The following is a 25,881-nucleotide window of genomic DNA, read 5'->3' as shown; positions in this document are numbered from 1 at the left end:
ACCACGGATCCCGCGGCACTGATAGTCACCGCGGCAGCGTACGATAACGCAACTCTAACGCCGCGAGAACGAGAACAAGAGCGGGAACGTGACGCCTGCGCGTGCTGAGAAAGCGATACTTCACGTAACGTGTGTGTACACTGATAAGATGTCGGCTTATTTGTAATCGGATCGATGATGTCATTGTTACGACTAAAAAAGTTTCTAACGATATGAATTCGTTAATTACGGAGGAAAATTGGCTTAAAAGTTGAGAGTTTCGAAATTATTATCTATCCTCGTTCCCCTCGTCCAAAGCCCTCTCTAATCCTATTCGTGATTTGTCTAATCGTCAGCGTCTATTCGCTCGCGGAAAGAATATGTAATAGATGACGATTAACGAAACCGTTATCTTATAAAACAATTACGTTGATGATTTCTGGACTGGTCGGTATTTCGAGAATAAATTTAAATAAACGTAAATCGATCGCTCTACTTTTGCGATATGAAGGAAAAAAAAAAAATAACTCACCTCGAGGCGTTCGGTGGCCTTCAGCAATCTGTCGTAATCAACGGAGCCTTGGACGGTTAACAATTCCATCATATAATCCGCTTCTTGAACAGACTGCTGCACCATTTCCAGCTGTTTCTCGAATCGTCGCCACAACTCCAATCTATTTGTTAGCAATGAGAGCAGGTGCGCGCATCTGGATTCGAGCTCGGTGTGCACGTCCTGTATGCTGGATAAGTCTCTTTCTATGCTGACCGGTGACACCGTAACTCTCATACCAGTCGGTAAATTGTGTAGCATCTGTCGCAATGCCATTAGGTCCTGCCAGAGAACCGCCAATTCGTTTGCGACCGACCGACAACGATCTACGGCTGCGGCCACCAGATCGCTTTCTTGTCTTTCGCTACTCTCGCATTGATCCAATATCGTTGATAATCTCTTGTGGGCCTTCCTGAAGCGACCCAATCCACGTTGAAGAGTCTGAATCTTCTCTCTGAGTAATTGCGCCGAGTCCAGCTCTTCACTTATCTGACCTTCTATGCAACGCGCCGATGACAATAAAATTCCGACTCTCTCGCTCTCCGCTGCTGGTAGAAGACCCAGTCGACCTATTTCGTCCTGAATCAAAGAAATCCTCTCGAATAATATGGTAAGTCTCTCAACGTACAAATCGAGTTCTTCTTCTGTTTTCAGTACTCCGTGGAAGCTGTTAATGGTTATTCGTAACTCGTTTAGTTCCCTCTCGAGTAACTTCAATTTTTCATTCGATGAGATCTCCTCCGACGAAATGCTGCGAGTAACATCCTTTTGAATCCCGTTGATCTTGTCGCTGACGTCATTCCAACGATCCTGTAACTCGTAATGAAATTGTCGCTGCAACATTTCGTCTGACAGAGGTATAATTCGTAGAGCCTGCTCAAAGTAGTTGTCCGCTTCATTACGCATATTGTTGTGGACTTCATACTGCGCCTTTAGTTCCTGTAAACAAAAAAAGATTATACTGTAGATTTTAGACGCGTAATTTGTTTAAAATTTTTTAATCGATAATTATATATTGAAAATTATGGTATTAGAAGCGAAATGTTGTACGTAAGTTTTTGATGATTTTTCAAATGATAACAGTAGAATTTGGATCATTGATAGGACATTGTATTAAAATGCATAGACTAGGATTTTCGATAAAAGGATAGATGAAGATGTTATGTAATATAACATTTCGTTCTTCAATTTTAATCATGCTAAAAATACGATTCGTGTGGAAGAGGATTGCTTTCGATGGCAGGAGGCCAAATGCGTTGGAAAAACGTGACCTAAATGTACGTACGGTCCATCGATAAATATATATGCTTTTACTGGATCAGCGAGTTATAAATATATCTACAAAGCTCCAGATTGAAAGGATGCTTACCCAGAATTGACGCATTGAACTTCCAGATGGATCGTGCAGTGTGACAAGTTCTTTCTCGGCCATCATCATCCAACGTTCTACACGATTCGTCAATATCTCTTGATTATTCCAACTTTCTCTAAAGGCTAATAATCTTCTCAAAGAAGTCTCGATATTGTCTTGCAGTTTTACGATTACATCCAAAGCTTCGCTGTATCGATCTTCGGGATCTTCGATGTTGATAAGTTCACGTAGACCGCGTGCCACGTCGAGTAATTTAATTAATCGCGCATGATGGGTCGCCACGTCCGATGATAGTGACTAAAACGAGAAAAATTGACAAGTTATTAAATTTATATTTACAACACACTCGCATCGTTTGATACGAGCAAGCATTAATAGCCTTAATGTAATTACCTGATATAAGGAGATGTATTGATCATAATCGATTGAAGTCACCGTTTGAAGATCGGGCACTCGTTGATGAGCAACTTGAAGCCATCCTCTCTCCTCCTTAACACCCTGCTCGAGTAGCGTCCATCGCGATGCGGCCAAGGCCATTTGTTGCGCTCTTGAAGCTGCTTGATCGAGCAATGCCGTCGCTTTACTATGAAGTTCCTCGTGTAAACCAGAATGTTTGGCTCTGGTTTCGGGATCTAGATTGCCTTCCAGCGATTCGAGAATCGCTCGGCAGTGATTCAGATTAACGAAAAATTTTCTGTGCTTCTGCATCTCCTCTTGAAGATGTTCCAGGCTCATCGCAGATATCGGACTGTCCAATAGATTTTCGGCGATTTCGATAATTTGCGTAAATTCTTGAAGCGTTTGCTCATATTCTTCGGCTAAAGCGAGTAATTGGAGAAGACGCTCTCGTTCGACACATATGCCGTGTTCAATGATCTTTGTCATTTCGTGCGCAGCGTAGATTTCTTCGGGTATAATTTTGCCAGGATGTTCACGTAATAATTCGCGAGCATCATCGAGAAGCCTATTTGTTTTCCACATATGACAGCGATTCGTGTTCTCCAGTTTATCGAGCTCCTGCAACTTCCATTGTGTAGAATACTCGCTTTCGATTATGAGATCAAGCTGTTTACGTTGCTCTTCGATTAATCTGTAACGAGAATTTATTATATTGATATAAATTATATTGATGTAAAAAAGAGAGAAAAAGATTAAACACAAAGATTAAAATTATTTTCTTTTATTTTTAGATTCAGTTTAAAAAAGTATGCAAAAAAATATATTATAAAAATTTATTTAATAGATTGCTATTTATCAATATTTTTGTAGTATCTTACCTGTATACATTATTAATGCCATTTAGAAATTCATCCCATCTTGCGAGTTGTCTGTTAGTTTGTCTCTCTCCATCACTAGTGACATGCTCGATAATTTTTACTTGATGCTCGAGGGCATCCACACATTCTCGTAGTTTCTTCCGTTCCTCTTTAGAATAGCTTGGCTCTAATTGTTTCCAAATGTCATCAAGCTCGCGAATACTTTCTTCCACGTGATTCACCTCATCTTTCAAGTCAACAAATGTTTTCGCATCTTCGTGAGAAGGTCCAGTCGGACATTCTCTATTTAGAAAGATTCGGTATTCGATGGTCTCTAGCCACGTCGAAATTGTTTCGACAACAGTAACGAGAGTTTCTTCAAAGACGACTACATCGTTCTCTTGAACAGCATTTCTTAATTGTGCCAGTTCTCTGCGAACATCCGACGAACGTTCTTCCGCGAGTCTATCCGTGGTGACTTCTTCTAGATGTACGATATGCAGGATGTTACCTAGATGACTCGAGTCATTGGTATTTTGTAAATTTTTTACTCGATCAGTTATTATTTTAGCAGCTTGCGTCGTTTGCGTCCCCTGATGTTGCTCTGATTTAGCGGTGTATCCCAGAGATTCTTGTATGAGGAAAGCCGCGGACAAAACCTGAGGAGACGATACTTTGGTAACAGGCTCTTTCCACAATTGCGCTTCTTTCTTCTCATACGTCTCGGTGCTGGATAAGCTAGGTGCTGCAGACACTTCGGATATTACTTCAGCGTATGTTTTGATCTCTGTCCGGAATGGTTTGGTTTCTTTAGTCAGAATAGGTTGCTCGATTTCTATGGGAGTCAATGGCTCTTCAGTAGTGTCCATTGGCTCGGGCGATGACTGCTTAGATGCAATTTCAGGTGACTTTTGCTGATTTGATGACATTAGCAACGGTTCTATCATCGGTCTACCAGACACAAATGACTTTTGCACTACTGCTGCTTCAGGTACTGTTGTTTCTGGAATGTTACGATCCGAGTCGATCGTAAATTGATCACTCGTCGATATAGGTACTGTTTCCGAGGTAGTTGGAATATCTAAAGATATTTTGCGAATGCCCTCTTCGTATTGATTTTCTATCACAGTTCTTGACACGGTATCCTCCGATTTCGCATCTATTTCGATTTGAGATATCTGAGGATAATCAGATGCTTCTTCCGAAATGTTATCATCTCTCATCGGAGATCTTTGCCTGTTGACGTGTTTTTTGGCAACATCAGAATAAGATAATTTCAAGACATTATCTTGGGACTCCATAGGTTGCCCAAATATTGATTCAAGCTCTGGTTTATCCTTGCTCGGTAAAACAATCTCCATGGTCTTATGCTTTCTCTTTCTCTTCTGTCGTTTTGTTGTTTTATTATCACGCTCTGTAATAACCGTATCGTTATTGAGATCTTCGGTAATCGTGGTATCCTGTGAAGTATCGGTCATTTCCTTATTATCAGATGCAACGCTATCAAGCGTGTCACTGGCAGATAATTCTATGCTCGCGTGAACGTGGATCTCAAATGACGTATCGGAAGTAGTGTCTTTGTCTGACATCGAAGATGACGTAGATTCTTTTGTCTTTGCAGTAGCTTCTGGCAGTCTTGGATGATCTTCCGCCATGGATATTTCTGGAAATTGATCTTTTGTTTCTTTTTCAATGTTGGATGTTTCCGTTTGTTTGACATTTTCTGGAATTATTGTAGGAACCTCTTGTATTGGTTCATTCATAATTTCTTCTTCTTTTACCTGCTCTAAGAGTTTTATAATTTCTGGTACTTGTACATCAGGTGCTGCTGGAGTTTTTACTAAATCTACAGATTCTATTTTCTCTTGCTCCTTTATCTCTTCTAACACAACTTCTTTCGCTGGCGCTTCGTGCAAGTCTTCTTTTTCAATTGGTTCCGTCTTGAAATCTTCCGTAGATATCTCAACAGTATGAGTTGGAATCTGTGTAGTTTGTTGAAATACCGACATCGTTTCGACTGGTTGTTTCTCTTCTTTCGGTGATGTTTGTGCGCTAATCTCACATACCTCAGGAATATTTTGTATACTCTCTTCGATTTGTGGTATCAATTCGTTTGCCTTTATTTGCACCGAACTGTCAAAAGTATCAATTTTCTTTGGACTGATCTGCAATGTCTGCGATTCTTCCTCCGCAGTCTCCTTCACTTCTTCAATACTTTGAGTTTGAGCAGATTCTTCGCACACTTGCATAGGTTCTGGGCTAATTGTAATTGGACTCGTTTGCATCATGGTCTCTGTGGTTGGTTCGGGTGATTTTGTTTGCATCTCCGTTTCTCGCAACTCCATTTTTTGTAAACTTTCTTCAGGTGTCGTTTGTGTCTCCGTTGTTGTAGCAGGAATTTCTGGTGTTGCGATTGTTTGAGTATCTATATGTGAGACGTCTGGTTGTTCTGGACTAGCCGGAGCACTTGTTTGCATGTCCTTTTCCAAAGACTCCGGTATTTCTGGAGATAACGTTTGAATAGAAGTTTCATGCACAATAACTTTTTCCTCTACTGGTGATGGAGTAGTTTGTTGTTCGACTTCCATCATAGTATTTATTGTTGTTTGAGTTTCAATTGCTATCATTGGAGCTAATTCAACGGGTGAAGTTTGCATTTCTGTAGAAAGAACATCAATTTCGGTTGTTTGTGCTTGATTGTCTTCTGTTTCTACTGCAATAACAGCGGGAGTGTCATCTTCCATTGGACTAGTCTGAATAGCAAACTCTTCCATTGGCGTAGGTGTCATAGTTTGCACACCTGAATCTTCGACTTCTGGAGTTTCTTCTGCAATAGTCTGCGCACTAAAGTCATGGCCGGGCTCTACAAATGTTTGTGTTTCAATATGAGTTTCTTCGGTTCTAGCTGTTTGTATCTCTTCTTCTAAAGTCAACGGTACTGGCTCAGGAGATGTTTGCATAAATGTAGAGAGACTTTCCTCTTTTGCCTTTGGAGTAAACGAAGTCGATACATCGCATGTCTCTATAGCTGTTTGAGTATTCGCGTCATCTAATGTACTTTTGTCTTTAGCAATACTTTCTTCTTTCTGTATTGTTTCAACTTTTATTTCTTTCGCTTCGTCTTCAGGTTTTATTATCTTCTCTTCTTTTACTTTCTCTTCTATTATTTTATTAACTTCTTCTATCTCATTGTCTTCTTTTATTATATCCTCTACAGTTATCTCTTTTAATTCAGGAATCTCTAAAGGAAGACTGTCATCCGTAAATGCCGCATCATCACTGCTGGTCTTAGGCATCTGAGTCAAATCTTCATCTTGATGCAATCGAATCTTTTGCTTCTTTTTCTTCTTCCTTTTCTTTTTTGCTCCATCTTCATTTTCCGGTGCGATCGACAATTCATCCATAGTTTTATCATCCGATTGATATACATCATTCTCTGCCATTGTGCCATGATTTAAGCTTAAAGAAGATTCAGTAATAGACTTGATGATTTCTGCAACATCCGGTTGCGGCTGTTCGCTATGTTTAGATGAATCAGATGATGGAATATTGATTTCCATAGATTCAGCAATAGATGTGGCAATAGAAGTGCTAGAGTCTGTTTCTACAGGCTTCTCCGAAGACTCTGATTTATCCTTGTGTCGTTTCTTTTTTCTACTTTTGTGACTCGTTGTATCCGATTTGCTTTTTTCTGGCGATTCAATGTAAACATCGACTTCTTTTTCAGCAGTATGTAATTGTAAAGTTTCCGTTTCTTTTTCAGCTGTAAGGAAAGCGGTGGTTTGCACAATCTTATCGTGTATGATTTCTGTTATTTCTTTATCTGCTGGAAGATTAATGTCTACATCTTCCTTAACGATGCTGTACGGAGCAATTTCAGGCCGTTCTGCTTGAGTTTTGATAGAGACCAATGGTTCTACTTCTTTATCTTCTTTATGCACAGACAGAGATATTTTAACCTTATGGAATATCGGCTTGTATTCTGGTTTGAGTGCTTCGTCTTTAGAATAATATTTTTCATCATCTGTAAACGGTTCTGATATTTCTCGTTCTTCAAAATGTGTCTCTATATCTTCCATTTTTGTAATAATTTTTTCTACGTTTTTATCGATTTCAGGAATGCCTAATTCACTCGCTAGAACAGTTGATTCATCTTGCAGTTCTTTAAGTGATGTTAAAATTGTAATTTCTTTATTTCTGGATGGTTCGAGCGATGCCTCTCTTTCTAATTCTGCTTTTCCATCATGCTTTTCCTCTAACACAATGACATTCGATATATCGACATTTTTATCAATTTCTACAGTGTTTCTATCGTCATGGTGCGTCTCTACTTCTACCGTGCCATTTTCTAACTCGATACTGGGTGTTTTGCTCTTTACTGGTGCATCGTCAGACTTACAAGTAGCCTTGGTGACCACCGGCTCATCATCTGTTACGGCAGGAGATTTTACAGATTCGGATTGTACCGTTGTAACACAGATATCTTCGACAGGAGTCTGCAAAACAGCAGATCGTTCAGCATCGATCAGCGCTTGAGTATCGATCGCAAGTGTACCTGTGCCATTTACCTCGGTAGAGAGATGCTCGTATGTTTGTTCATCCTTTGTTTTCTGTTCAGTTTCTTTTGATATTACATTTTCATCCCTTTGTTCGGTAGAAGTACCTTGATCAACTTTAGCCAAATTTTCTGTTTGTAATACCTGTCTTTCTAAAGAAGAGGATGCCGCAGCTTGTGTGGAATCTATTAATTGTATCTTAGAATCTGCTGTCTCTGTTTTAGAATCTAGTATCTCTATCGTGGGTTCTTCTAATAATATAGTTTCCCTTTTGCGATCCTCAACATCTAATGTTTTAGTTTCTGTGGTGTCATTATCTTTTTCCGCAATTGTTACCGAAGTTTCTGTGATCTCTTCTACTTTGTCTCGGTGCATGCTCGTCATATCCTTAGCAAACGGTCCAAAGAACGGTCCCTGCATTGGACTTTCGGGGACATAAGATTCCATTGGTATTTCCGGTCTCGCCGCTTCTTGTCGCTCTATAGTCCTTTGATCTTCGCTCTTAACCACGTTAATACTGATGTGCGGTATATCTTGTTCGTCTATCTCTACTTCTTCAGGTTCTTCGATTATTTCTTCGGTAACGGTTTCCTTGCCATCTACGATGACGACTTTCCGAATGATCTTACGCGTCCGCTTGATCACTCGTCTCGTGACTTGTTGGACAACGGCGTGAACGCTCGATGTCCTCGTTTGATACTCGCCGCCCTCTACTAGTATCTCCTCCTCGACTGGTTGGCAGCTGATATCTCCTATCTGACCTTGCGTTACCATGCGCGTGTAACGAGGTTCGGACTCATACTCCTCCACATTGATACCTTCGGCAGGCGCGTCCGTGGTGACTTTGCCACCATAAATCTGCTTTGTCGTGGTCTCGATGGTGCCGTCTGGTCTCATCTTGGTCATAGTGATTTGTTGATCTCTCATCGCAGCCTCCGAGAAAGCTTGCATTATTGGCGGCGCATCTCCAACCGCTGCTGATAGCGTGGATACACGCTGCTGTGTGGTTTGCCTGCTGGTGACCATAGTACGCCGTAATTTTTTGACTATAATTCTCTTCGTGCCGTCGGCGTCGACGACCACTTCGGTAGTGATGTCGTCTGGTTCGACGAGAATCGTCTCGAAAGATTGCGGCGCGACGTGGACGATATTCAACTCGCTCATCGCACTGTCGGTCTTTTGCGCATCTTGGTATTTCATGTCAACGACGATGTCTTCGCTGGGAAGAATGTTGGACTGTTCCCGACGCGCTATGTCTTGACTAGAACTAGGCGGTACATACTTAGTGGCTATCTCGATCACATCGTGATCGTCCGTTGTTGTTTTTAGGACTTTTATAGCTTCTTGCGTTTGAGCACCCTCGCTCGGTAATAAATCTTGCGATGTCTGTGTTGTCAGAGAATGACATGTGGTCGACGACGGCATTTGCGTTGTAGATGTCTGTTTTGTGAGTTTCGGTTTCCTCTCGACTACATCGTCGATCAAACTTTGACCTGTCTGTAGGGAAACATCAGCCAAAGATGGCGAACCGCCTTCTAAGGAAGAATGAATTGAGGGGGCTTCGTCCAAAGTAGCATTGTCTCTCTCTGTCGATTCGTCGTCAGCTTGAGCTTCCTCATCACAGATCTCCTACGAGGATAATGATTGTCTTGAAATTATATAGAGAGAGATATATTTGTACGGCAGTGTAGTTTGATTAATTACGAATATCAGCATCTATTTCTACATGTTGAATTAAAAAAATGCGCCGTTTAAAATTGTTACTATTTTGTTTATGAGAAATAAATGGAATATTAGTTTTATTTAATTAGTATGTAATGATACTGGATAATTTTTATAGCGATATGTGTCTGACAATTTGTTTATGTACTTTTTATTTATTTAAACTATATATATATATATATTATAACTATATATATAACTATATAAATTTTAAACTATAAAATATGAAACATTTTTATCATTTTTTTATAACCAGTTAATTATCATTAATTATCTTATTCATGTTGCAATTGAATGGACAATTATGTGTACACATCTAAAAAAGCTTTAATTTTTATCGATTGATCAATTAATCAACATAATATATATTTAATATATATTCAGAAATTATTTACGCAGTATTATTATTTACAACATTATTTACGTTGGATAAAGTATGATACACAACTATAATGTTCAATAATGAGAAATAAAGGAAGGAGAGTAGGTATTATGAGAATTTTCTTTAATTACATGAAATATTACAACAATATATTAACATTCCTTAATTACATGCAATGCCTATATTACATCCATCACCTTAAGATAAATGAAAATACATAGTAATCACTTGATACAAATAATGTACAGTGAACTAAGAAATAATGTACGATGTGTGATATCTATAATGAAATAATGTGCATGGTGAAAAGCGCAGTGTGTTTGTAACAATGATGAAGAGAGCAAAAGAAAAAAAAAATATATACCAAAAATAATGATTCGTACAATTAAAACAATTTATGTGTCCGTATAAGCATGCAAAAAACTATTTTATTAAGCTTGATGACTAGAATGTCGTCAATCCGCCTATTGCGGACAGTTGCGGCGTTATTTATTGTCGTTTATTACGAAGCATTCAGCATTGTCTGTAATTATTGAACATTACACAGCGTTTCCGGAATGATCATTTGAATCCAAACGCACTATCTCAGACTCTTACTCAAGTAAGAGGCAGAATAGTTCTGATTCATGATATTTATTTCCGAAAACATTTGCTTTCATAATGCATCTAATGCTGCATTAATTAACGATCTATAATTTTATCTCTGTTATCTGTAATGTTTAATCCGCTCTACAAAGCTTGCCAGCTTTGTAATAATCGCAATTTGCAAGCTTTCTATTTTTTTAATTTTTTTTTTTTTTTTTTTAATATGAGATGAAGCTTTGTAATTATTGTATTCTTTGTAATTATTTTAAGCAACTGAGGCACCATGAAGAGTAGTGATATTTGCGAAAATCCCCGAACTCTGGAAAGCGTTGGATACCTGCTGCTTTTGCTGGAGACGATTAATTATGTCCAAGAGGGCTTCCTTCAATGTTATCGCTAGCGCGCTCACTTCTGACATCGATTCGAGTTTTGAGACTTCATGTATACGACTCGTTAATTCTTCCTGTAAAGTCTGTACGTTGCGACAAGCAAAAGATTGGTATTATTTCGCGGTCACAATTAAGATCATTGAATATAAAATATAAAAATAGCGAACGTAAAGAATAAAATATTTTTGATATGCCCTAATAAAAGATTGTATTAAAATATTTTTGCAAAATATGGATTTAATTATAAAATAAGATAAAAACATTTTAAACATAAATACCTTATTGGTATTAATCGAATGTTGTTCGTGCAGCTGTGATGTGATGTTTCTTAACCAAGTGTCTGTCTCTTCAAGGAATAATTTATAAGTATGAATCTCCTGGCCGCGTTTCTCTTGGCTCTCTTGTGCTTGTTCGAGAACTACCTTCCCTTGTTCCGCTTGATCGAGAAGGGAGGTAACACGTGTGTGAATTCCCGTTAAAGCTACCGAGAGCTTTTGGGACTCAACATCGGCAGGAATCTCGCGTAATCGTTTTTGAAGTTGCGTGGCCTCCTCGTCGTAGGTATGAAGTTCCGTCAATATAGCCTAAAGCAAATAAAAAGAATCTTTCGATTTAATAATACATCAATCACTTAGTACAATGTATATTACAATTAATCGATAAAGTTGACAATATGAATTTTGTAGAAATTTTTTTTAATTCCTTCAGTTCTGAACTTATTTTAATTTTATAAAACTTTTAATAATTTTATCTACAAGTATTTTCTCCCTATTTTGCGTTCTTACCATGAGAGATGAAAGCATAGATTCTATGCTATCTCGAGGTAAATAACCCATCGTTCCTTCGAGATTCGAAAGTCTTGCTTGTAGAGAAGCGAAGCCTTCTTCGATATCCTGAAATATGAATAATTGTTAATAATTTCACGTTGACTATGAGATTTATTATTATTTTTAATCATGCCGTGCACACGACGGAGTTCAATTTTCACACTGCATATTAATCTTATCTTAACGTCGAAAACTCTCAAAACCTGTAAGAGAAAATATTATATGATGTTACAAAATGGCATACTGTAAAACACAATAAAAGCTTATTGATGAGGTCAACTCCTTTAACATTTTTTAGTGGAAGTATATACAAACACTTATTATTATGTATGGAGAAATAAATTTTTGTCATGCAAATTATTAACAAATCTCGTAGTATCTTGCTAAGGAATTCGAATGCAAAGACCTGTCACGTAAAGTTGCCAGCAACCAAAAGTAAAAAGAAAATCAGGAATTGCTTTGCATATTATTTTTATTTCCTATGAGCCTCGATGATTCTTGATTACTCTGTATAAAATACTTCGTTGATACCAGGATGATATTGTTTGTTATCTCGACTCTCAATTCATATTATAAGCTATATGCATACAATAATAGAAAAATTGACATCTCTCAAAGAATGCGCAATATAAATAAAGGCTATTTAATTAATAACATACATACACAAAAAGCGTATTTGGAAAGCGAGATAGGCATGCAAATAAGGCAACTATATTTTGAAAAAGAAAGATATATTACTATTATACGATGATTGCTATTTCATGCGAATGACAAGAGAAGATATGTTGTATTAATTAATTTTGATTTGTTACATCGATAAAAAAATGATTAAGATGTTTTATTATAAGAGGTTAGAATAGGGTTATAATAATAATTCGACAGCAGGGAGAGCAACAACATACATTTACACATGGGCTGTAATCGACGACACAAGAAAATCGCACACATTGGACTTATTGGGGAAGAAAAAAAAGTATGGTTGTTTTACAAAATGAGAGACAAAGAGAGAGAGCGAAAAACCAACGGTAGACAATCCAGATAACTAAAATACAACACGTATATATACATGTACATGTATATATACACATGGCAGTGGACTTGGTTCAAATTCGACTAGAACAAGACCGAGCACTGGCCGTGACGGTGATCGCACCTGGATCCTGCGTATCCTTCTTTCAGCCTCGTCTTCGGCCGTCTCTCTCTCCACATCTCCATGCGGGCTGCACTCTTGCACGAATTCCTCCACCGTCTCTCTACCTAAATGCAGTTTGGGTTGTGGACGAAGATGGGTGAGGGTCGACGATCTGGTGTAAGTGTTAGGATAATCGGGATCTTGGAAGCTATTCGAAGAAGAGACAGCAGGACATTCCCTCGAGGTTACTTTGACATCTGCGAGAGACTCCCTGCGCGACTGGGTCCGCGGATCATGAGAGAGTGGAGACGACGAAAGGAATTCAGGTGATGATGGCTGGATATCGGTTGGTAGGGAATAATCCAGGGATAAACCCGAATCAATAGTTAAATCCTCGAGTGGTAGGCTGTGATCCATCGTCCGCTCGCTCTCGCTCGACAGATAAGTGCTATAGTCGCTCCAGCTACATATGCCACCGGGTAGATCGGCTATCATACGCTCCGTTTGGGGTGTTCCCAAAAGGGAACGCGAGTTTCCGTAAGAATCCCGTGATTTACTACCGCCACCGTCGCCGCCGCCCGAATTGTCGCCGTCGCGATCTCGGGGACGATGATGATCGTCGGAATCGCGTGAGAGACCTTTTTTCGTATGCAAGGCTAAGTTTTCGAAATGATCACGCTCAGCTTCGTGATAGGATCGTTTATCGGGCCAAAAACCATCGTCAATGGACAGGAACGGGTTACATAAATCAGTTGTAGATTGTTCCTGCAGGAAGGTTGGTGAAACGCACTTTCGTCGATCAGGCGTGAGGACCAAAATCTCGTTCGCAATGTAGAATTGTACTTTGGATTTAGGAGGCTCAACCGAAACGTTGGAATTCTCTTGTTCGATGCTTGCAACACGCTTTAATTTGTCCTCTTCTAAGGATTGTTGCATAACTAAAGATAATTTTTCTGATGATGAAGGATGTTTTATGATTGCATTTTCCGAATCATTCAATGGCTCTACTTGCATATGAATATGATTGATTAAATTAGATATATCAGTTTCGATTTTATCGATAGATTTATTTGTTTCAACGTTGTCTGACGGTAATATCGATTCTATTTTTAAATCATTGTTAGTTGTAATATCGTGCAAATTTAAAGTATCATTAGGTTTAGGATGCAGTTCTTCTGTTTGAAGCAATTCGATATCTTTTGTTAAATCGATGTTATCAGCAGGTGCTTCTTCTATAACTGTTTTTATTTCTTCTGATTTTATAACCAATTTTGCAGCATTATTTATTTCTATTTGCTCTTCATATATTTTATGTTCATTTTTGATACCATCTTCTTTCTCTATAGTCTCTGTTTCAAGCTCCACTGAAATAATATTATTTTCTTCTTCTTTTGTAAAATCTAGGATAGACTCTATATTGAAATCTGTTTCTTTACTAATTGTATCATTTGTTGTATCATCTGCAATTGATACAGTTGTATTTATAATATTAGTATCTTCTTTCGGGCTTTCGAATTTTATCAAATCTTTCTGTTGTTGAAATTCGTTTTTATCGTCAACCTCGGTATCTTGTTTTTTCGAAGATTTCTGTTTTTGCTTACGTTTCTTTTCAGAAGGCGGCGAATCTTTAATTTTAATCTGTTTATTATCATCTTCTTTTTCTACAAGTTCTAATTCTATAAAATCTTCATGTTTAATTGTCTCCGTAGCAACAGGAAAAGTGTTCTCATCAACGTCTGGAGATTGTAAAGTTTCAGTTAGTCCATTATCTAATATAGTATCTTTATTTTTTACAATTTCTTCTTTAGTTTGCATAATATCACCTTCTACTACGTCTTTAAAGAAAATTTTAATATCAGTGTTTTCTTCACTAGATATAGTTTCGATATCTTTTGAATCGGCCGTAAGTATTGTCGAATCTTGAGGCTTTGTTTTATCATCTCGTTGTTTTTCTTTCTTTGACTTAGATTTAGTTTTAACTTTTTGTTTGTCCTTTATTGGAATTGCTTGTAAAAGTGAGGTTTCATTCTTGATTATAGCTTCGGATTTTTCTAATGGTTTGTCAATTTCTTCTATTTGTATAGATTCTGTTGTAGTTACCGATTCATCATTCTTTTGTGATACAAATGCATCATCTATTTTATCTTTTGATGGCACAGTATTTATAGTTTCTTCTATTACTTTAATTATTCCTGTAGTTTTAATATCTTCGTTGATATTTACATCATCAGATGAATCAGTAGATTTGCTTTGGGCAATTTTTGTTTTTCTCTTTTGTTTTCGTTTCTCCGCTCTCGTGAATTTAGGAATTTCTTTTTGTTCTATTACGTTTTCTTCCACTACTTTTTCTATTGGAGATTCTTCATATTTTTCTATATCTTTCGGTTTCTCAACTATAATCTTTTGTTGAACGCTTTCTGTGATTTCATCAGCTATAACTTGTTGTTTAATATTTTCTTGCATATTAATTTTATCTGCTAAAGTTTCTTTATTTTCTGTATCCACCTCTGCAGTTACTTCCTCAGACCTTGATTTTACTTTGTCGTCTAATTTTAGTTCCACTGATAATTCTCTTTTCTCTTTCAAATCTCCATCTGTTACTGTCTGTTTGCTTGTGTCAGAGATATTTGCAATTGGTTGCTCAACAACGAGTTTTCCTTTTTTATTTTTCTTCTTTTTAGATTTTGTTGTATTGTCTTGATATGTAATTGAAAGTGCTTTCACATCTTTACTTTCTTGTGCATGCTTTGCATCTTTAATTAATTGTGTTTCTTTTATTGATTGATCTTTGATATTTTTAGTTTCTTGATTTTCAATCAAGGGAGTTTCTGTTTCGATCTTATTATGTTCTATTTCATTCTCGTCTAAAGATTTTTTATCCTCTTTCGATTTTTCGATATGTTTTAATTGTTTCTGTCCATCAATTTCAGTAGGTTGTTTCATATCTTTGCCAGATTTCTTCTTTGATTTATTCTTTTTACCTTTAAGTGATATTTCTAATGCGGATTTTGTTTCTTGAATAATTTTACTGTCAACATTTTGAATTTCATTTTCTGCAGATTGCATCTGGCTCTTGTTCTTTGGTTCATTCAAGTCATTTTCCTTTTCATCTTCATCTTTCTTAGATGCATGTATCTTTTTAAAGGGTTTGACATTTTCTTCCTTAGTAATAATTGCTAATTTATTATTCTCGTCAATTATTTTCCGTTCATCCTCGTGTTTTTGCTCAGTCTCATCTTCAATTTTTTCCTTGGCTTTAATATTTTCTCTATTTTTAGATTCAATATCCAATGTTTTAGTGTCCTTGTCCTTATTTGTATCTGAAGTATCTATAATTACGGATCTGTTATTTCGCCTAGCACTTCGTGAACGCGATCTAGAACGTCTAGAGCGTAATTCCTTTCGATTAACAACTTCCATGAAACCTTGTTCATCTACCTGAACTAAATTTTCTATAGGCTCTTGTTTGGGAGCCTCCTCCACATAAATCTGAATCTGCGTTGGAAGCGATTGTTCAATAATCTGTTCCGATTTACAAAGATCTCGTTCGAGATTGGGAGTATCGTTAACTTCCGGAGATTCAACGGATTTTTTACCAACTATCGCAGCCCATGTATTTTCGTTATCTTTCGTGTTGATAGCACTAACAGAGATAGTAGAAATGACTGATGTTTCTTTTTCCATTTCTTCTACCCAAGGAATTGATTCTTCTTGAGAAACAGGGTTGATTGCTGTACTTTGATGATCAGAAGGTTGCTGTACTATTATTTCATCTACTTGTTTATTATCCTGTTCTAATGGGCTTTGCAATTTCTCTGAACTAAAATCTTCAGGCACTTCTTCTTCTTCATGCATATCTGAAGTGGATGTTTTTATATCTATCGTTGTGTAATCGGATTTTAATGCAACAGGCTTAATTGAATACGTTTCTTCTTGGAACGTCTGAGGAGAAATTTTTCGAGATGAGGCTGCGACTTGTGCATATGATTTGTTACCTTCTTTAAGCTGTTTTGATGGCACAATGGGTTTTTCTGCAATTGGTTTGTCAATTTCATCCACTATTGTTGCATTTAAATCTTTATCGATGTTTTCGCTTATTTGATTTTCTAATGAAGATAATTGCATCTTTTCTTCTTTTAATGGAATTTCGCATGAATCAGATATGATTGACTCCTGTGATTCTTCTACTATATTTGTTACATTATCATTTGTATCTTGTTGAATATTAACAAATGTTTGATTATTTAAAGAATCATCTTTTGAAATGATAATTGCTTCTGTACCTTTTGTTCCAACGATAGCTGCCCATGATTTAACATTCGGATTTAATCGACTGTCATATTTAGGCACGTCATTCTTTAAATCCTGTTCTTTTTGTACATTTAATGATGTTTCAGATACATCAGATTCGATTTTTGCTGACTCAGAAAGAACAATATTATCATCCTTCTTTACGTTATCTTCACATTTTGTAATTAATTTTTCTCTGAGAACATTCTCAGATTTTTGCTTTTTTGATTTTTTATCAGATTTTAGCTTGCGTTCTTCACGTTTTGATAATGGTTTTTCATACTCTTTATTAATTGTATCTTGCGGTTTTGACTTTGACACAGATTCATTTGGAAGAGTTTCTAACTTTGCATTATCTTTATGCGATTCGGCCTGCGGTTCGTCCGCTAACCAAGATTTTTCTGTTTCTTTTGTTTTAGAATCAGTTTCGTTTTCTATTATTTTATGTTCTTCTAAATTGTTTTGTAACGATAACAGATCAGTCTCAGTGGTATCTGTTTTAATTTCCATGTCACTTTGCTTTTTAGGTGCAATTTTAGTTTTTGCTCGATCTTTAGTTTTTGGAACTTTAATATGTTTCGCCTCTTTCTTTTTCTTCGGTTGATTTTGTATGTCATCACTTTGTTTTTCGTCCGTACATGAAATATTATTCTGAATATCTGTTATATTAGTATGATATTCATCTTTTACAGCAACTTCGTTTAATGGAATATTTGAAACTTCAATCTCTAATTCTTTCTTGTCAATTTCTTCTTTAGGTTTCTCAATTATTGTTTCTTTATTCTCAATTATTTCTTCTATTTTTTCAATCTTCTCTTCTTTTTGAATCTTTTCTTGTTCTTCAATAATAGATTGTTCTTCTTTAATCTTGTCTTCTTGTTTTTCAATTGATATTTCCTTTTCAATTTCTTTTTCCTGTATAACTTTTATTTCCTTTTCTTCAGTCTCTTTTTCTCTTTTTTCAATTTGATCATTTTTTATTGTTTCTGGTTCTAATTCATCAAAGTCATCATCAATTACTATTTCTTCTTCAAGAAGAGCCATCCAAGCATCATCAGATTCTAAATGTACGGATTCAACAATATTTGTCGTAATATTTTTGTCTGCTTCTATATTAAGTTGGTTTGATTCTGTAAAGTTACTAATTGCCTGAGAATCACTGACAGTATTAATTAAATCTGTTACATCAATTAATGATGTCTTATTATTAGTAGCTGTGTTGTCTAATGATATAGCCGGTTCCTGAAGCTTTTCAACCGATTCTATGCAAGATAAACCTTCTCTAACGTCAGAAATAGTTTCAGATAATTGTCTTTCCTGCATCTGAGTTTCATTTTTTCCATCATGATTTTCAACATTTGTAAATTCTTTTTCTACCATTTTATTAATTGTATTTTCTTCTGAATTATACGTATCATCAAAATTATCTTCAATAATCATTGGCTCATCCAAAATGCTCATCCAGGAATCATCGGAAACTAAATGAACAGACTGCTGTATATATCTGGACTTTTTATCTTCACTGAATAATGAATCGGAAGTGTCTTGTAAGAATTGTTCTTTCGTGATTATTGTAGGTTCAAGCATGCGTGACGTTAAATTGTCATTTGTTTTAATTAGTTCAGGTTTCTCTACGTTAATTACATCTTCTTTAAAATCAGACATTTCATTTACTATTTTCTTTTCTTCAATAGGTTGTTTTTCTTTCTCTATTACAGATTTTATGGATATTTCAGAATTATCAGAAGAAATGGATTCAGATTTTTCAAGGGATTTGGTTTTAATCCATTGTGATTCAAAATTGTAAAAACTGGAAATTGGATACTTTGATGCTTCTATGATAAGAGCATGTCTTCTACTATCGATATCGCATATTTCTTGGCTAGCTGATCTAATAGGTTTCATTACTGCTTCTTGTACAATTCTTTCTACGCTTTCTGGTCTTGTCTGAACTGTATCAGCAGGTAATTGTGGTTCTTTTACTATCTTGACAATTTTGAAATAGCGATAAAAATTACTTTCTGCGTGATTATAAGCATGATAATCTATGGCATAAGGTTTAACAAGATCTAACAAATAATCAGCCATTATTTCCTTCTTTGCTTTTATACTTTCAGATTTATCTTTGCTTTTTATTTCACTTGTACGTTCGTTTTCGCATTTCGCCTCAATTTCTATTTTGTCATTTGATACCTCCTTCTGAACATTTTCAGACATTACATCGACAACATTGATTCTATTTTTATCTATGGATTTTTTCTCTTCCTCGTCTAAAATATTTGATATAGCTTGATTAGTTTTATCATTTAATGCAATATTGTCATTTTTATCAGAAATATTAATACTTTGACTTTCTATAATATTGTCATTTTGTGAAATAGTGTCGATGTTTTCTTTACTCATATTACTATTCTCGCCTTTATTCTCAGGAACTTTTTCTTTTAATTGATTTTCCATTTTTATCACGCTATTATCTAATTGAGCAGTAAGTTCTTCTCTTTTCTTCTCAATGATCAGAGACTTTTTTGATGTATCAGAAGTCTCCGAAATGCCCGAACAAACTCTCCTCCTTTCTCGAACGCTACCGAATAGAGCCGATTCATCGGATATCGCGACGTTCTCGGTGGAAATCGCAGAAGTTAAACCTACTTTTTGAAAATTCGCTATCTGATCCGATTGTACCGTACCAACGAGAGAATCGTTCCGAGGAACCCTAGCGTAAGTAGTGGTAAGACTAGCCTCTACAGTTTCAGGACGCAAAATGATCAACTCGGTAACTTTGGAACTTGCGATTCTAGGAAGGGGTATGTTTTCTAAGATTTCCACCGACTTCACGGACTTGACATCGGGTGGCTTGACCTTTACCGATCCTGGCACACTGGTGGTGGTAGTTACAGTAGTAATCGTTTTTTCTATAATTAAAGCCTTTCCTGTCGAAGGTAGTTGTTCGGATTTCGAATTATCATTATGTATTTCATCTATATATTTTTCTTGTACTTGAGTTTTATCAACCGAATTGTCCAAGACTGTGGAATCTACTTTAATTTCAGCTTCATCTTTTTTCGGTGATTCTTGCGTCTTTTTGACATCAATATTATCATTATCAAGAGGAGATAAATTTTCATTAAACTTTTCTTGCTTAGGACTGGTAGATTTCGGGGTTTCTTCTTTTTCCGTTAAATTATCTCTGAAAACAATTTCCTTCTGTAATTTATTATAGAAAGAGGAAGGTTGTTTTGCTTGTTCAACTGGAGCTTTCTTTTTCTTTGTGCGTTTCGATGTTTTCTCCTTCGATGCAACATCTTTCGATTTTTCAACATCCTGCTCTTTCATTAAGGTATTTTCATCGCTTAGGTCAGTCTTAATATTTTTATCTTTAATAATTGTTTTTTCGTTTTTAATGTTCTGATATTTTCCTTCCGTCTTCATAGCGTTGTTATCTATTTCTGTAGAAATTTCAGATACTATAGGGAATGTTTCTGCAGTAGAAATAGTTTCAACTACATTTTCAGATGCCGTGGAAATAGTCAAATCCGGTTCCGATACAGTAGATTTTTCAATTGTTGTTGACCTTGTTTCTGATTTAGCATTATCTTTGATAAGCTTCGTCGTTTCGTTATGAGATACTTTTTCATTTATCGACGAAAATAATTCTACGATCGCAGATGCCGTGTTTATAATCGCATCTTTTAAATTTAATTTTTCTATTGATTTATCGTGCGTCAATGCAGTAGACGGAATAATCTCATCTTTTGATTCGTCTTTTGTCTCACTCTTAGGAATAACTTCTGGGGCATTATTAATTTGGCCTAGTGCTATATTTTCTCTCTCGTCTATTTTAACATCAAAGTTATTTTCGGCATTCGTTTCTGAGTGAACAAGACAGCTGTTATCATGCATTAATACATGTTGTTCGGTCAAATTTTCTTCTTTTGTGCATTGTTCTTGGATGACAGTTTCTGCCATAGATGCCGATAGAGATGTTGATAAAGATTCGATGTTAAGTTCATCTCTCTTTCCGATAAATTTATTTTCGACAAGCTGCGATGTTTCAGTTTCATCTTCTTTTATCTTACTCTTATCTTGAACATTAGATTTTATTTTCTCGGATTTTTTCTGTTTTGCGGTTTTTCGTTGACGTTTTTCTCCTTCTCGCTTTTTAGTTGTCTCAATCATTTCTGTATTACTTTCTTTCTTCCCATCTATTATATTTGCAATTTGTAAGCTTTCTTTCGTAAATCTTTCCGTTTCTAATTTAGTATTTGTTTGATATAGTTCTTTGTTTTCTGTCAAATCTTTAATTTCAGCTGAATCATATGTTTTATCGTTTTTATACATAATATCAGTTTGTACAATTTCCTCTGTTATTTGCTGAACTATCTTAGGCGACGATACAATTTCTTTTGGAATTTCAACTATTTCTGTTTCAGTAATTTTAGTTTGATCGGTTATTTGTTTAGATTTTGGAACAACCTCATCTTTCTCTGTATCATTTAAGTTTATTGCAGTCGAAGATGATGTATCGATTACAACTTCAGATTTTAATTTACTTTTAGAGGCCCTGTCTCTCTTTCGAGAATTAGTTTTACTTTTTATGTTATCGTTTATCTCAGCAATCTTTGTGGTATTAAGTGTCTTTGAATCATGTTCTTGTATCTCAATATCATTTAGTGATTTAAGTGGCTCTGAAGATTTTTCTTTGATTATTTCTTCAATATTGATTTCTTTTTCTTGACTTATGTTACAGATTTCAGCTTTTAGTTCTTTCGACTTTTTCTTCTTCTTTTCTTTCATTGAAGCATCTTTATGTTTATTCGTATTTATAGATATATTTATCATTTCATTTGTATTTTCCAGTTGAATATTTTGAGTAGATGATAATTTTACAATCTCTGTTGTATTGCTTTCATCGACAATATTCATTTTATTCTTTTTATCATTTAAAAACTCTGGTTGATTTTGAATCTGATTGATTTTATCTTCTAAAGATTCTCTGCCTTGTTCTTTTATCTCTGTATTCTTATCTGTTTTATTCTTATCTATTCTGGTTTTTTTACTCCTACGTTTTGTTTTAGTGTTGGCTTTGTCAAAATTAATATGGACATTATCGACTTGAGATTGATCTTTCAACGTTTCCTTGGAAATATCTTTCTGGATTTCCTCTCCATTTTTGGAATCTAAAACTTTTCTATCTTTCATATCTTCTTTAATTTCCATATTTTCTTTTATAATACTTTGACCATTTGCTTCCATTTGACTTGGTAATGTCTTATGTTCCATCGGCACAGTTTCTTTTACTTTTGTTATTTCTTTAGATATTTCTGATTTCTTGGATTTCTCGTCAGATTTGCTTTGTTTTTTGTCAGCTTCATCTTTAGATTTTTCCACTGTCCCATTGACAGAATCTCGAAGTTTGTTTTGTTCTTTATTTTGCTCTTTAGGTTTGTCTTTCTGAGACTTTATCTTTTGTTTATCCATATCTTCAATCTCTTTAAGAGCTTTGTCAATTTCGTCTCCTATAGATTTACTTGTTTTCTTTTTCTTTTGTCTGCGTTTCTTTTCTTGCGATGGATTCGTGTCTACCAAATCGACTACTAACTTTTCTTGCTCCACCGGTTTTTCCTCTTTCTGCGCTGAATTATCGCTAATTTTATCAGAAACGGATTCGTTTTGCATTTCTAATTGTTTCGGAGGACTTAATTTCTCCTTTTTCTGTTTTTCTTTTGGTTTATCGACAGATTTTCGAGATTTCTTTTCATCCGTTTGTTTAGATTTGTCGTTCGGTTGCTGTTGTCTCTTTCTAACCTCCCGTTTCTTCATCGTATCCCAATCGTTATCTTTAGACTGTCTAGATTGTTCAGATGTAATCGCAAATGATTCTTGCTTCAATTCTTGTAACGGCGATAATTCGCGGGATGATAACTCGAGTGATTCCTTTGGCGAGTCAGAACCTTCCTTACTCTGATAATTCGTAGCTGGCAATTTGCTGACGCGTGTCGAAGTGACACGCGAACCAAGTCCTTGCGAAAGTATTTGCGCGTACGAGAAGGTTTGCCCTTTCATTTCCGCGCTATTCAACGGTGAGTCCTTTTCTTCCGTTTTATTCGTCGTGGAAGCTTCTACTTGCTCTTCAGGCTTGTCGATAGATTCGGTTGTGATTACATCGTTAGGAACTTCAGGCTGTCTAAGTGTTGGCTCCTCAATAGGCTTTTCCACTATCATCGCAGTTGCGTGTCTCATGTCATTAGCCGGGCATTGCGGCTGCTGCATCGGAGTCTGCTGATAAATGTGATCTGATGACGGAAGATACGCGGTTTGCGCGACGTAATGTTCTGGCGTATACGCCAAGGAGCTGTTGTAAGGATTTAAGTTCATTGCATCGAGCTGCTGTACCTGCTGATGATGACCCGACGGCGCGTAAACGTACGAACCCACCGGATACGTTCCGAGTTGAGACTCGATGAAGCCCACCAGTTCCGGCATCGCCTCCGGCATCATGTAGTCATAAATCTCCGGTTGTGATTGTCTCGGCACGTTCTCGTAAGATTTCACATGTTGCAGTACACTGTAATCCTGCAAGGCTTCTTCGGCCCAGTTGGTTGACTCAGGCTCGGCGTAGCTGTGATCCTCCGTTTTCGCCGTGGAAATTTCGGGAGATTGACAGTAAGTCTCGGCGATTTGCACGTTATCCTCTTGATTCTCTTGCGATGGTGCTACGTGTTGGATCTCAGTGGCTTGTTGAGATTTGTCCGTGTTTGCGACAACGTCCACGTCCACGGTCGCTTGTTCCGCGCGAGGAGCTTCGACTCGACTGCGTCGAGACTCCCCGGATAAAGGAACCATCTCTTGCCTGGGTGATTGCGCAGGAGCGACGTTAACCTGCGTCGTCTGTGTAGATCCACGTAGAATGTCAGCGTAAGAAGTGGAACCGGGAACCCACATAGGACTGGGTGAACGTCCTCTTCGTTCTTCGTGCGGTGCCAGGTTGTTCCTTGTAGACTCCGTTCGCACTTCTTGCTTGAGATTAGTGCCGGATTTGTGCGGATTATCACGACTGTCGATTTCTCCTTTCTGCTCCATCGTCGCTTTTTGTTCCTTCACCTTGGACGAGTTTATCTTGCGCGTTGGCGATCGTCCGCGATGCGGCACTGGCGATTCGACCACGACTTTAAGTACCTCCTGCTGACATTCTTCCGTATCGACCGCGCCCTGATCGTCCGTTTCCTGCACGTGTATCTCGGTTTGTATTGGTAATGGTTTTGACTTGTTCAGATTCACATCGCTTTCTTGAGTTTGCACCTTTGAAATTTGTGAGTCATCTGGCGGAGGAGAAGATTCCGCAGATAACTTTTGAGCTCGCATAACCACAGGTCGTAATACTTGCGCGGTCATAGGAGGAGTGGCGTCTCGTTGGTGTCTATATGGACTACAATTTCTTGAGCTCGGACTATTGGTACGTCCTGCTGCGATATCGGCGTACGAGGCTTGACCTATGAACCGGTACTCGTTGGTGGGTACGTAGTACGGATCCACCACGTGTATCTGATCCACCAGTGTCTTGCAGCGTTGCTTCCAATCCTCTACTCGTTGTTGCAGGCTCTGCTTTATCCATCGCGGAAGGTCAGCCAAGGCACAGCAATGGAATACATATACTATGTCAATTTCGAAGAATCTCTTTACATTCATCGCGGGATAGGGGAGTGGTATCGTTTTTAAAGCCAAGGTTTCGTTCGAGCAGATCGCATTCGAAAAACTCTCTATGGTAAAGTGAATGGGGTTTCGTGAATGAATTCGAACCGATTGGCAATAAATGGAACTTTTATTTTCCTTACTTAATCACGTCGTATGGCTATTTAAGCGCATATATTCAGGATAAAGGACGCGTGCTCATACATTGTAAACGTAATTGCGTTTATAATCTCGTGGAGTGATATCTATTAGAAAATCAGTGCTCGATAAAAACTTACTTAGAAAAGTTACATGGTATTAAAAACAAAGTCGAGTCTCGGTTTTAACAAAGAATGTCGATGACGAGGACGAAAAAGTTTCATTTCATATTTTTTTTTTCAGTCTCGCTTTTATCGTTAATGTTGCCTTCGATTAAGTTTTGCACGTATAACTTAACGCGCGATTCGGTCATCGTCGTCGTTTATTCTTCGGTAGTTTCACGAGGATTACAAAATCGAAAATAAACGAGCAACTTTTATTTGTAAAGCTAAAATAACGACAACGAAAGCCGAATTCGCTCAACGAGGGTAGATCTCTATTATCATGGGTCCAAGGGTTCCAAATCTGCGGGTGTGCCTCGTTGCACGAGTAGCTTTGACCTCTCGGTGCGTGCCTGGATTTTACTTTGCAAGGATTTTATTTTCTCGCGACAGATCTGATCTCGCGTGCGAAATCGTGAACGCAAATCAAGAGCGTCAACACGTCGAACGAGCGAGAGGGAGAGTATGAGTATGATTAGGTTTCACAATGGTGAGAAGGAAATTGAATGGGAGCGCAGAACATAAAAAAGTCACGACCAGAGATAATGAATGACGAGCAAAATGTTGACAACGAGGATTCCAGTGACAACGGAGGATGACGTAAACGACGATGATCGTAAGAGGGATGAAATACGATAAAGGTAGCGTAAGGTAAAGGGGGACACGTGATAGTGGCAGATAAAGTAGCACAGGTGATTGTTGGAAGTGATAAGGGCATGAAGGAATAAAGGGTACAGCAAAGAAAAATTCATAAATGAAACAATTGGTAAAAAATGAAATGCAACGAAATAATAAACAGAAATTAATGCATATTCGTAAGAAAAGAAAAGAAGTTCGGCTGATTTTGTCTGCG

At 37.0% G+C, this 25,881-nt stretch overlaps 1 protein-coding gene across 11 annotated transcripts in view; it reads right to left on the bottom strand.

Moving 5' to 3' along the window:
- Positions 1–25,881, bottom strand: part of Msp300 (Muscle-specific protein 300 kDa) — an 89,144-nt gene that overhangs the window by 15,616 nt on the left and 47,647 nt on the right. For 7 of the 11 annotated variants that reach the window (XM_089085126.1, XM_089085132.1, XM_089085133.1 and 4 more), the window contains 8 exons: positions 12,772–24,642; positions 11,577–11,684; positions 11,070–11,375; positions 10,740–10,874; positions 3,179–9,342; positions 2,295–2,991; positions 1,899–2,198; positions 512–1,468 (listed from right to left, as the gene is read on the bottom strand). In XM_089085126.1, the coding sequence (XP_088941252.1) occupies positions 512–1,468; positions 1,899–2,198; positions 2,295–2,991; positions 3,179–9,342; positions 10,740–10,874; positions 11,070–11,375; positions 11,577–11,684; positions 12,772–24,642 (20,538 nt within the window). The remainder of the gene's footprint in view (positions 1–511; positions 1,469–1,898; positions 2,199–2,294; positions 2,992–3,178; positions 9,343–10,739; positions 10,875–11,069; positions 11,376–11,576; positions 11,685–12,771; positions 24,643–25,881) is intronic. The other 4 variants (XM_089085127.1, XM_089085131.1, XM_089085137.1 and 1 more) reach the window with 3 other exon arrangements.

The sequence above is a fragment of the Pogonomyrmex barbatus genome, unplaced genomic scaffold, assembly GCF_055798465.1.
Source record: "Pogonomyrmex barbatus isolate J1 unplaced genomic scaffold, ASM5579846v1 scaffold1, whole genome shotgun sequence".
NCBI lineage: Eukaryota > Metazoa > Arthropoda > Insecta > Hymenoptera > Formicidae > Pogonomyrmex > Pogonomyrmex barbatus.
The sequence above is the reverse complement of the archived record's forward strand: the minus strand, read 5'-3'. Positions and strand labels throughout refer to the sequence as shown.